Here is a 13,628-nt window from a genome sequence, read left to right as displayed (position 1 = left end):
TTGAGTGTGTAAGAGCAGGGTTTTGTTCACACAGGAACTAAATGGCTCATGTGAGCTGGTCACTCAGAGCTTCGGTTATCATGGCAGTGCTTCAGTTCACATCTGACATCTGTTTTAACAAACAAACAAAAACAGCAAAAGAAACAAACAAAAAAATCTACTTATCTGAAAGAGACCTTTATTCAGTAACTGCTCATTGCAACGTTTGACATTAAAATTCTGTTTTTCATACAGTACAGTGCAAAAAATACCTTCGCAGTCAGACTTGAGGGCAGTCAAGAAGTAAATACAATCATCATCGATATTCTCCAATGAGAAGGACGGCTAGCTCGAGGAACTGACCAATCAGAGCACAGTATGTGACTAACATGATTAGAACATTAAAGGCCACTCACAGACTGGACAGGATTCGTGTTTCCACATTTATGTTTGTAAATACACACACACACACACACACAGCATACAAACAGTATTTCAAAATGCATTGCTGTCTTGTAGGTCAAATGTAATGCTGACAGTATAAAATAAGTTAATTTGAACAAGTTTTTTTTTCTTTAGTAAGTGTGTACATTGTTATCTTCATCGTCAGTAAGTAAACATTGATTACAACAGTTATATCGACGATGGCAGCGAGAGGACAAAACATTTCAGCATCACTCGACGGCTCTTCATTGGCACATTAGTGTCCGTTCAGGTGGGGGGAGGGGCTACGGCCCTTCCCCGACTGGCTGATTGGCTGTGAGAGGCCGGGACGCGCCCCGTCGACAGCCTGGGTAAAAAACAGGCTACTGGCTGTGCTCTTTGAGAAGGAGACGCAAACGGAGAGAGAGAGAGAGAGAAGGGCGGTAAGGCAGAGAGGACAAGCTGAGCTCATCACAGAAGATCTGACAAATCTAGAAGACGTAGATCTTGTCTCTCTGGACAGTGTCGAGGTCGTCATCCATAGTCAGGAGGACCTGAGAGTGAACAGGAGAGGTGATGTGTTTGTGCTCACGGGGACGTTCCAAGAGACATTTGAGACATCAATACAACACTGCCGCAAACTGCCGCACTGAGTATTTTTAATTTTATCTGCTGCTGAAAGAATTTTACCCAGGCAAGAGAAAAAAAAGAGAGACAAATATCTTACTTAAAAATCAAATTAAACTATTAATCTTAAAGTGATAAAAGTCTAATCTCTTTCAATTTCTTGGCTAAAAGACACACACACACGCAGACTGCACTCCATCATACCAGGAAGGATCCAAACATGGCGATGGAGGAGAGGAAGTGCCAAATGTCATGGTCGTCAAAGAATGAAAGCAGGATACAATCCCTGTTGTGCTCACGAGACTCTGCTGGTGTTTTCTGCATCAGTTGAGAGACACAAGCACAGTAATCAGTTTCTCCTTCTGTGTGACTAAGTTTGTGTGTGTGTGTGTGTGTGTGTGTGTGTGTGTGTGTGTGTGTGTGTGTTACTAACCTGCCAGGTGCTGAGACCCTGGAAGAAGAAATACAGTGCAAATCCCCAGACCACAGCTGTGAAGAGAATACACACCAACGCCAGACACTGGATTCTCTCACCGCTCCGCAGCTAAACACACACACAGAGAAAAAAACAGCTTTAGATATACAGTACAAAACATTTTTCATCAATCTAAATGAACTCATGGATACACTCACTTTCATGATGATGTAGAAGGCAAAGTAGAGCAGCAGGTTGCAGATGGCGATGGCCAACAGGTAGGAGGCAAAGTCATTAGGCCTCTCGATGAGGCCATAGGCAGCTCTGCAGAGGGAGGAAGGGAGGAGTGGAGGGTAAACAGGGAGACAGAAAAAGACCTGACACTTCTTCACTCTAAATTTATATTGTAGCTGCTGAGCTTACAGAGGAACACAGTGTTTACTTACAGGGACCAGTTGACTATGTTCCCCATTACGAGCAGAACCATACGATCCTAAAGGAAGGGAAAACCAGACCAATAATTTAAGGCAGTATATTTTTTGAAGATCTTGTACCATCTCCAGTTTCTCTGTATTAACTAAACTAACAGTGTGATCCTTTATAAACTTATTGATAATTTGGGGGGAATTACGTAACTTTACAACATGTCAACTCTTCAGCATAATGATGCAGGAGTTTCTGGTCATTACTCACAATGTACATGGGTCCGCTGCACTGTCTAATGCAGTCTGTGTAGATGACGTACAATATCCTGCGCAGAATCCCAGAGTCTGACACACACACACACACACACACACACAGATGATGCAGACAGATATTAGCTGCAGTCAAACACAAGAAACTCACTGCGCCATGACAGTAAGAGTCAAGGTGACATTTTAAAAAGACTTAAACCACCAGTGTGTTGCTGTGATCTTACCAAACCTCCATCGGCCCATGTAGTAGAGCTGTGTGCTGAGGAGGAGAGTGGCCAGAATGTGGATCACTGAGAAAACGATCCAGAAGACCATGTTTCCCTTCCCAAACACCTGCAAACAAAGCACCGCAGTCATTACGAAAAGAGTCTGTTTCGCATGTTAAACATCATGGAGACCTTGTCTATTCTGTGGTGTGTGTGTGTGTGTGTGTGTGTGTGTGTGTGTGTGTGTGTGTGTGTGTGTGTGTGTGTGTGTGTGTGTGTGTGTGTGTGTACTCACCACTCCCAGCACAGAAAAGAAGATGACCGCAGCCAGACAGGCGTAGGCAGTGTAAGCACTTGCATTGATGTCTGGATGTCTCTTCTGATACAGCTTCAACATACACAGCCCGGCGATCATGTACATGAATGAGGTGTCTGCAGAGGAGGAAAAGAACATTACGACACACACGTTTCCCTTTTCTCATCGAACACAGTAAAAGAATGAGTCACTGCAGATTGTAATCGCTGAATTACAGTTCAGATTTATTGCCTTTATTGCAAATTGCCAGCTTCGACTTTCTAAAATATAAATGTGACTTCTACAGAGATCGTATTACATTAAAAGACATTCCCATTCATAAACAGTGTGATGCTCTGCATGTCAGCCAGAAAAAAATGGGCATCTATTTCCAACGGGCTGTACCGTGTATCTTCACAGACAGCTCAGAGAAACTAAACCCAGCACCCCCGCCCCCCCCTTCCTTCAAAGTGACTGTGTTATCCCTCTGCAGTAAGCAGAGCTCTTTTAAGACTTCTGCTGCCTGCCAGCATAACAGAAAAACAATAAGAATAAACATTCAAACAGAAAAGTTGTAGATAGTATCAGAGAAACAACAGAAAGCTGTGTGACAGACGCCATATTTACATCAGATGGTTTGTCACTGCTGGTATTTTGTCATCACAGAAAGAAACAACAGAGGACACGCACAAGGTCCTGCTGGGAAAAGAAGCAGACTCACCAAACTGAAAGTTGGTGTAGTTGGGGCAGACGTGGTAGCAGGCACTGAGCAAGCCCTCCATCATCAGAGCAGTTCCCATGGCATAAAACAGACCAAAGTGCTTTGGGATACCACATTCCTGGCGGTGGGAGAGAGGAGAAATGAGCTCATACTCGAGCAATGCAGTTTAATAAATAATAAATCGGACTTCTTATTCCAAAAGTACTATATGTGTCTGGATCTGTCTGTAGATATGTTGTTATGAACATCACACAGTAGCATATGTATGAACAGTAGCACTGAATAGCAAATGAAGATAATGTTGTTTTCAACCTGCTAACAATTCTAATGCATTTTAGAAATATACCTGAAAACCATATTTGCTGGGCGACACACACATTGTGAGCTCATGTAACTGTGCCTGAGTGTGTGTCTGCTGTACAGCTCTTTGTGTACATGTGCCTTACCAGAGCGTTGACATCGTTGCGCACCAGGGCTCGATTGTGGACAATATCTCTCTTGAGGACAATAAGGAGGAAGAGAAGTCCCAGCATCACGTAACCAACATTACTGAGTATGTTGTTGAAAGCACTGAGTAGGACGAGAATTACGAGTGAGTCAGGACATACTTTACTTTACTCAGCTGTTGTGATAAATCATTCATGCATTTAAACAGGTGTGCTAACTGCATACCTTAGAGCTCCCAGGGGGTGGGCACACAGGAAGTTGTAATAGCAAATGTCCTGGTTTCCTGTGACATTGACAACCTGACGAACAGAGAGTCAGTTTAACATCCATCGACGGTGCACATCAGCATGCTGGTGTTTACTTACAAAACTCTACAACGCAAAGTCACTTGGGAAAACAGTTTTATTTCTCGTACCGTTTGATAGGTGATGACCAGCTGGATGACGGGCAGGGCGTAGAACACAGCAATGGTGGCAATGTTCCTGGAGAGAAGATTATCATTAGACTTTTTCACAATTATGGTGAAAACTTTTCCGGAAAAGGATTGCTGTGCTTCATTATTCCACATCTCTCTGTAACCAATGAATAATAATATTACCATTTTTATATAATAAGAATAACGTATTGTACTGTAACAACCCCCAAAGTTCTTATTTATCTTAGCTTTAGTGAACTATTCCTCCAGTCTCTTGGATGCATGTTGCAATTGCAGGACATATGTATCAAGGAATAATGTCATTAACTATGAGTTGGTTAATGAACTGCGGACCTATCAGACCCAGACTGGGTTGTAAAGGATTTTTTGTTATGGAAGCGTCCTCACCAGAAGTAGATTTGGTATTTCTTGCTGAGAATCCTCTTGTCTTTCCGTGCCAGGTCAGACACACACAGAAATTTCTATAATAAGAAAAGGACTTTATCACTGACAGTCATCAGGTAAAAACAGGCAGCAGTAAGGACTGATAACATTCAAACACCATGACCTGTATAATAACTGCTCTGTCGCCTACATTACACGCAGAGCTGACTTGAAGTGTAACAAAAACAAGTAGTGTTTTAAGTTAAGGAGGCTCACCTTGGTGCGGACAATGTTTTTGTCTGAGTTGATGTCATCCAGCGTGTCATAGTCATCCTCCTCCACAGAGCTCAGAGACTCCTGCCTGCTTCGTCCTACACTGTCCAACGATCGCTCTGACAGAGGGAGGAAAGACACAAGAGGAGGGGACATGATGGCTTTCAGTTTATTGGAGGGACAAAAAGAAGAAAAGTTGTTCGAACACATCACACCTTTAATTTTAAATTAATATAATAATAATAATTTTAAATTAAGAAAATTAGACTGATTCTCTTTGATCTTTGCACTATCAGTGTTGCTCTGCTGTTCATTTCAGCATCATCAGATTAGGAATCGGGCCACTTCCTGGCATCAACATTTAACTCTCATTGATGTATAATTCTCATAGTGCTGATTGGTTTGGTGTAAATCTTGGAAATGATTCAGCCAATTATGAGGCAGTGTGTCACCGATGCGGATGGCTATGTGGTGAAGGTGATTGAGGATTGGTCGACGTTTGAAAAACTCCTGTCCTGATGAACAAAGACACACAGAAAACCAGTAAGGGACTGGAACTGTTCGCAGGGAAGCCAACTGTGAGCCAGGCTGCCGAGCGACAGTGGTGGGCAAGAGACAACTCGCGTCCCTGTTTGTCCATACCCATGTATCCGTAGTTGTTATCAGTCGAGGTGGCGCTGTCAGTGATGGCCTCAGAACTCAGTGTGCTGCCGTTGTCAGCTGGGGAGGAACAGGAGAGGAAAAGATGATTTAATCGAATCTCCACACAAATATAGACTTAAACAAAACCAGAAATATCCAGAACTTACCAAAGGATCCATATTCATAGGGTGAGGCTGGAGTCTTACCTGTGGAGACATGACACCACACATTTAAACTCACATTTAATGAGCACATGTTGATGAAACGCACACGCACAGATGAGCTAAAACACCCACTGCAGCTGAATTGTTAGTACATAAAACACAGGGAGTTGAGGACGGCATCAACACATGCAGGAAAAAAGTCAGAAATTTGGAGACCAACAGTTTTTTACAGCTCAAAATGCTGAAAAAAACATATTTGAACTAACAGTTTTAGTGAATGGGTGAGAACGCGAGTGCTAAGAGATGGTGCAGAGGCTGATTTGTTGTGTGGAGTGGTGACTGCTGCAGTGAGAGTGAATTTCAAGCTCCAAAGCTGTAACTTCAGTTTAAAGTCAAATCACATCAACATACACTGCAGTGAACAGAGACATGCTGAGGTGGTCTTGAGCCGAAGAAACACATTTATCTCAATGACTAGTTCTATCCATCTCTACTGCTTTTTCACAGAACAGCTGCTTTTGTTGGTCTATCATGTTGTCAGCTGTAATGTATACACTTATGTGTTTCTTCAGTCAACAAACTGTAGAGCTGTGAGGGGATGTAGAAGAATAGCACTGTGAGGAAAACAGTGAAAAACAGGATGGAGTTAGTTCAGCCTTACAAGTACCCAGGTGAGTCATGTGATGAATATGATGAAAGCCATAAAAGCTTCACTGTGTTGGAATAGAGCCACATTTATGCTACTACCACACAATCCACAAAGCACCACAGACAATCATATCGCTGATCTTCTTTTCTATAAAGGTTGTTTCTGTTGCAAGAGAGTTACTGTATATGAGCTAATGCGTGCAGAGCATCTGCAGACAAACAACAAGGTGAGACTAGAAGCAGCAAGTGCACAAAAAGAGGAACTGTGTCGTTATACCATCTCCGTTCTTCCCAAGCAGAGAGGCTGAACCACACATTAGCATGGGGGAGAGAGAGTGAGAGGCACATTCAGTACACACAGACATGTTAATTTCTACATAAAGAGAGTTAAGTGGTTGTTGTATCTGCATGTTAAGAGTAATTTAACATCTTATATACTGTATTGTAGTCTCTATGCTACAGGAGAAGTTTACGCCTTTATAATGGTATGGTATATAAATAATGGTATGCTCCACACACCCTATAACAAACCCCTAATGGGCCAGTCCATCATAGCTAGTTGTTGGCTTACCTGTCTCTGCAGGCGACATGTCAGCGGGATTCTGAAAAACATCTCTCTTCTTATTCATTCTGCAGAAACAGAGAGGAAAAGATGCAAATGAAGGTCATCTGTATTCAGTCCGGTGTTGTGCATGTAAAGCAGCTAATTGAGGCCTTTGATCACAGATTTAAACCTGTGGGTTAAACTGGGACTGAGGTTTATACGTCTGAACACTGTAAACTTATGAGACAACCTCATGTAGTTTTAAACCACAAGCCTTTTTCAAAGGAATGAGGACTATCTGTGGAAGAGACAAAAGAGAAGACTTCAGACAGATAAGTCCAGATGTCTCAGCAGTTGTTTTGGTTGCAGAGAATAGGGGTGAGCGTTCTGACGACTTTATATCATGATCAATCTTGAAAACGTCCAACATCTACTTTGAAAGTGACTCACAGAGAATAGATCCACGTTATGTGCACAAACCAATAGAATGACTGCTTACTAGACGGCTGTGCTGATTGGCCAAATGATATCTCTATCAAAGAGTCTCTTTCATGCGTGACGTATAAAGGACTTAGAGTCAGTAGTGTAGCAGTGGTTCAGTTCAGACAACACAGGATTTATGATCTGCCAGTGTCTTTAATGCAATATTGTGTTTTAAATGGTGTTAATGGAGAAGTCCTTTAGGTGGTTAGAATCTAAATATTCTCGAGGTTACATTTCAAAATTGGAAAGAAAGATCGCAATACAGACAGTGAATCTCATGGCGGTGTGTGAAGGTTGTGTTTTTTTTTTTGCTAGAGTGCCCACTACTAGCAAAGTGCAAAATCTTACCGCTTGTTCTCCAGACAGGCGACCAGGAAGGTGAGCAGGTAGAAGGAGAAGAAGATACCCAGACAGAACAGCATGCCTGTCACGTACACCGTTGCTGTGGAGTGTGGAGGAAGATGTATTTAAGTCTATTCACATGCTAATGCTGCATGACCTTGAATGGACTGCATGATGATGCAACAATACAGCATCATTACCTACAGCTTACAAGTGAAAGAGACATTTACAATATGCATTATTCATTTTTCCAACTTTTCCAGTTCTGAAGAACAGGACTTTAGTCTGTTGCTTTTAGGAATCCTGTGTTTGATCAAAATATTACTCCAAAATGTTTATTTTCCCGCAGCTGTACGGTATATTTAGCTCACGTACCAGACAGAAGTTTCTAATGCACTGACACAATCATGAAACTAATGGTTTGTATCAAAGATTGTGATCTGTGGCTCTGCCCTGTTTGCATTATGTCAGAAATGGCGGGTTAACCAAACAAATATAAAAACACATTCTTAGTCCAGTTCTCTTGGGACATGTGTGACCATCTGAACAGTTCATATATGTACATATGCAACTTACAATTGAATTTCCCCGTTGTGGGATGAATAAAGTCTATCTTATCTTATCTTATCTTACAGTTGATGGCAGGGGACACCATCACGTCGAGGACCTTGCTGCGGTTGCCAGCATCAATAAGCTCATCAGGTCGTAGAGGGTAGAAGCGCAGCGGACCGCCACATGCCTCATCCTCTGTTTTTACCACTACCACCACGTAGAAACTGTTGCTGGGAAAATCTTTTCTCTGGAAAGAGACAGAAAGACAGACGGAGACACGAGTTGGTGTGGTAATGGGAGTCTGTACTCCGGCTTTGTCACAAAGGCTTCCAATATGTTCTGTATTTCAGCACAATGTAGACGAGTGTGTGGAACAGTACCTGCACAGTGATGGCACCTTTTTTGGTTATAGTCTGGTACATCCCAATGAAGGCCACATTGTTGTCAAGGTCATAGACGGGGCACTGACAAGAGACACAGAGAATGAATGAAATGAGAAGGGGTTAGGATAGAAAGATTAAAGGCAAGAGGGAAGAAGAGATAAACAGGATTACATCGTAACATCATAACATCGACAAGGTTTGCAATGCATTGCACTGGCACTGCTGCATTGAACTCAATAGTTCCCTCATGTGGCCCAAAAGTGCTACTACAATCTGACCACAATGACCTGGGCCACTTGAGGACAGCTGTCTAGTTTGAGGGGGATGGGGGAGACGGGGGGTAACTGTACCTGGATGTCCTGGATGGATATCACGGAGCAGGGGAAGTTCATGTCTGAGTTGACCTTTACGATCACAGTGTCCACCCCGTCTGGAAAGATATACTTGAAATACTGGAAGAAAGGGCAGATGGGAAAGAAGAGGTAAAAAAAAAAAGGCGATCAGGAAAGGAGTAATTAGGTGGAATAGGACCAGAAAACGTGTGTTGTTTTTGCTGATTACACAGATGACTGATTCAGCTAAGATCAATCTTTTTTTCTGTTTCCTATCTTCCTTCACCATCTATTATACTGTTTGTAGGAGGATGTGATAAGTACCATGACAAAAAGACAGAGCACGATGAAAGAAATCATGACTAACTTGAGGGATGACAGGGTTTATTTGAAAGGCTAAAAAGAAAACAGAAGTTCTCTCTCTTTTACATGTGCTGAAAAGCAGAACTTGTCAGACAAACAGTGAACATGCTGAATAATTGTGTAAAATCAGAAATTCCCTCCATTCATTTCACCCTCTTTTTGCTGTGTACTTTCCTAAGTTTCTCTCATGCTTCTGTGACTGGACTTTAGGTTGTGAGTAAGCACTCGGTATCATACATACACAAAGCTATGGTATCAAGTTGTATACCTGAGGTTGGGATGGTGATGCAGTGAAGCTGAATTTCTTATCTGTCCTGTAATCAAAGAACAAATAATATGTCAAACATGCCAGCAAGGCACTTGTTGGTTACTATAAAACCCAGCCTGGTGACAGAGTGTGTTTGTGTGATTATATCAAAGATCACTCACTGAAGGGTGAAGCTTTCAACACGGCTGACCCTGAGCTGGTAGTTTGTACCCTGGCTGGATAGGGTAGACACGTCCACAAAAAAGTACTGGGTTTCAGAGGCGGCTCGGGTCGGAGGCTGGCACAATGTCCGGCCCACATGATTGTAAGGGTACTTCCTCTGGTAACTAGAAACAAAGAGACAGGTGTTGACAAACAGAAAGAAGAGAACAACATAGCTTTGAAATTAACTAAACCTAAAAATGTTATCTACTGAAAATAAAGTGTATGTAATTATTTACTGAGAACTCTTTTCCATTGCACAGAATATGTAGGCACTTTAAATGAGGAACTGGGTGTTTATGTGAAGAAATCAGAACATAGAAACTGACTTTTTACATAATGGATTGTTTTTCTACTGGATTCTTTAATATCAAATGAATATACTAAATTCACAAGGATTGCTTTTTAAGAATCAGGTGACCCAACCAGATAATGTGTCTTCAATACTCTCTGAGCCAAAATCAATAAAAACCCAGCTGTGGGAAATGTTGCGGAAAGCACACAGCATAGCTCAAAATATGCAAATAGTCCTGGGAAGAAAGCATGTGAAACAGAAGTAACTTCAGAAAACTGTGCTCCTCTGCACTGGTGGATCTCAGAGGAGGAAGTGAAAGTCCAAGGTTTATTCGAGACCTGCTAATACACGCAGCATAACCAGGACTATGGTGAGGTCACTCTGATATTACACAACCACCCAGAGTATCTCAGAGTATGGAAGACACAGATCACATCACAGATGGGCTGTTGGCCAACGGCTAATAAACATCTGAACCTCTAACCTGTTATGAAATCCCAACTGCTCAAGTCAGGTTACAAAATCTGTGTTTCGTGTAGCTGCCGTTGTACAGTTCAGGGCTGAGAAGGCTGTGATCTGTGATTTTACTGTTCCTCTGCTACAAAGTCCATCAACTAACCAGAAAAGAAATAATCATGGCAATTCTGACCAAAACTAAACCTTATGATCTCCCTCTACCAAAATACTACTACCCGGGGACAAATAAAGTTCTCTGAATCTGAATCTGAAAAGATTCTAAAACAAGCAGAGCTTGCATTTACATATTTCCTTCTCCTACAAGGCAAGGTAAACAAGGTCCACCACATGACCTGAAGTTATAACTCTTTACTCTCTATGGGAAAACAGCAGCAACAGCCAGACACACCCAAAGAGGAACCTTGGATCATTACCTTATGTACAGTTTGTGTGTGTGCAGTAAGTTACAAGGGCAAACATGAAGGCCTAGTATAAAACTAAGTTGGATGAACACGAGCCTATTGTGCAGTGTGATGGGAAATTACTGTCTACTTACAATTCACTGAGTCAGTTTAGGCATTGTGACAAAATTTCATGACATACAACTAATCTATACATATTGTTTTCGCTTCGCTTCCTCATTCTCCACAGAGTACGTGCAGATTAAATTCCTTTTTCACATACATTAATCACTGAACAAATCAATGTGTCACTGGAAGAAAGTTGTTCAACAAGTAGCCATGACATGCACTCTAACTACATTCCGCACATGATGTTTTGGAGAAGGTCTGTGCTCTCTGAATTATATACAGTAGACTAGTAAAGCAACATATGACACATTTCAGCAAAACAAAACACAGTTCATACTGGGGCTAATCTTGACCCTGCTCTACATCTTAAAGAATATTATTCACCGATGCCTCAGAGGATTTAGGTCAATAAGCTGTTACTATAGCAAGCAGAGGGCAATGAAGAATTACAATGGTTATTTCAGGTAACAAACCAGAAACACTGTCAGAGTTCAGAAGAAGGACAAGCGAAGGCTGAGTAGATTGCAAGATAAAATAATGGGTTTAAAAGAGTGAGGGAACAAACCTCAATCCACATGAGTTTCTATTAAGCTGATTTTGAAAGCAAAGAAAAGACCGTGCTTCCAGACTATTCCAGTTTATAACTGATTTATGTAGACACTCACAGGCCCCTTAGGATGAGGGGGACTTGGAAAGACAGCACAGCTTGCTTCTGCCGTACCACAAATAGGATAGGACTCTCCAAACCCTGTGACAATACATCCACAGACACATGCACACCCTCCGTCTGAAACCCAAAGAAAGGGAAAAGAGAAGAAATCATATTACACTCCACTTTACTCGATATCATTAAAAGAGAAACAAATCTTCTAGTCTGAGAGTGTAAACTCACCTTATTCCTGGAGACAGTGTGATTGAAAGCATAGATGGTCTGGTTTTCACTTGTAACTGTGTCATTGTAGGTGACATCAAACTCTGCATCTTTCTGGATCACATTTTTGGTCTCCCCCATCGCCCCACTGCCGCAAGCTAACTGGGTCACACATAACCAGAGCAGGGCTGCCAGACCTGGTCGGATCCAACAAGAAGCGGATCCAGAGCTGTTTTTATGTCGAGATTTCCAGCAGCTCCTTAACAACATGTTGTTTGACACCGTCTTCCTGAACTGCCGACTGATACCTCACGTTATTCCAGCCTGTGCGGCAATACTAATAAAAACTCCACCCCATTCAGCGACAATTACTGGGATAGCAAGCTGGCTAACTAAACTGTGCCACTTCCAGTACAGATAAACAATAACAGCAGCTGCTAACGAGCAGGCCAATGAGACAGCGGGATGTTTACACGGAATAAAGACTCGCTCCTCGTCCTACTGACATCCGCAGCAAACGCACAGCTGTCAGCTACGAAACCAATCACACAAGTTTCAAGACAACAAGATGACAGCGACGCTCAGTTCCTCTTCATCTGAAAAGCTGGCAGGGGGGCTCGCTAGCCGTGCTATCGTTAGCATTGTTGGTTCAGATGCTGCTGAAGCAGCTCCATGTTTTGATATGCGAGTTCACTTCCAGCGTCAAAATAGAAAGTGTTTTTCAGGTCTGTGTGTACGGTTGTCACGGCCTGTGGTCGCGGCGCCGCGACATGGTGCAAAAAGATAATAAAAATCTCGTACGGATCGCGAAGAGATTTTACTGTTTACAGTGTGAAAAACCAGAATCATTAGCGCCCCCACCACGTTCAGACCGTAAACAAACCGAGTGCGACGTCATGACGTCACGCCGCTATCCTCCACTGTCTTAATAACGCTGTTTTCATCCAAGCCAACTGAAGAAAGTGTTTTTTTTATAAAAGCTGTAAATTTTCTTTTTTCCGTACTCACACATTGCAGTTGCTTCACCTCAAGAGCCAACTTTTTTTTTATGTCTGTTTGTCTTTTTCACTTTATTGACAAGATAACAAAGCCTTGATGAAAAAAGAAATACAGCTATAGTAGCTGTCAATACATTTTTGGACAGAACAGTAATAATCAAAGAGTGAATAATGCTGCAAATGAATGAGTCATTTAGACAACTAATATAATGGGGTCACAATATACTGATGATTATGTCTACTGTACAACAATGTTGTCTTACAGCTGTTTTTGAGACAAAGGAACATTCCACGGTAGGTGCTATCTTTATGTATCACTTTCCAATAGATAGCTGGATTTTTGATAAAAAACATTTTCATATGTGGTTTGATAAGGAATCTATACATATAACCTAATACTAACTGGATAAACGAGCTGTTGGACCCTATTGATCCTCCTGCTTTTGACTCTCTGAGTGTTATGTTGTTGCCTCCAGGCACTTTTCAAGTACAAAATACTAGGTAGACTACAAATGCCACCTTGATTATATTTTTGCTTAGACTCCGAAGACTAACTGGTACCCAGATGCTGGACTACTTTCTGATGTAAAGTTTTCTGTGTGTGATTTAGTCTGTCACAGATTTATTGGGGATACTGAACTGTGCGTCCTCAAAACTAGATTTTAATACAGAGCTG

At 41.9% G+C, this 13,628-nt stretch overlaps 1 protein-coding gene across 4 annotated transcripts; it reads right to left on the bottom strand.

Moving 5' to 3' along the window:
* Positions 1–156: 156 nt before the first annotated feature.
* On the bottom strand, positions 157–12,802 carry sidt2 (SID1 transmembrane family, member 2). 4 transcript variants are annotated; one of them, XM_041046318.1, is made up of 27 exons: positions 11,976–12,802; positions 11,749–11,870; positions 9,763–9,927; positions 9,602–9,647; positions 8,989–9,090; positions 8,636–8,719; positions 8,337–8,502; positions 7,710–7,803; positions 6,906–6,964; positions 6,612–6,638; positions 5,690–5,728; positions 5,523–5,600; positions 5,333–5,395; positions 4,884–4,999; positions 4,632–4,705; positions 4,224–4,290; positions 4,034–4,107; positions 3,808–3,931; positions 3,362–3,479; positions 2,641–2,777; positions 2,364–2,472; positions 2,138–2,214; positions 1,891–1,937; positions 1,663–1,768; positions 1,463–1,573; positions 1,234–1,347; positions 157–956 (listed from the first exon to the last, which is right to left on the bottom strand). In XM_041046318.1, exons 1-27 carry the CDS (start codon positions 12,222–12,224, stop codon positions 894–896), a joined length of 2,631 nt encoding a protein of 876 aa, XP_040902252.1. In that variant the 5' UTR covers positions 12,225–12,802; the 3' UTR covers positions 157–893. The 4 variants fall into 4 exon arrangements, with proteins under 4 accessions (XP_040902252.1, XP_040902255.1, XP_040902254.1 ...); XM_041046321.1 differs by lacking the exon at positions 5,333–5,395; XM_041046320.1 differs by lacking the exon at positions 6,612–6,638.
* Between the last annotated feature and the right edge of the window lie 826 nt (positions 12,803–13,628).

The sequence above is a fragment of the Toxotes jaculatrix genome, chromosome 9 (genome assembly GCF_017976425.1).
Source record: "Toxotes jaculatrix isolate fToxJac2 chromosome 9, fToxJac2.pri, whole genome shotgun sequence".
In the NCBI taxonomy this organism is placed as follows: Eukaryota; Metazoa; Chordata; class Actinopteri; family Toxotidae; genus Toxotes; species Toxotes jaculatrix.
This window is presented reverse-complemented; position numbering and strand designations above follow the sequence as displayed.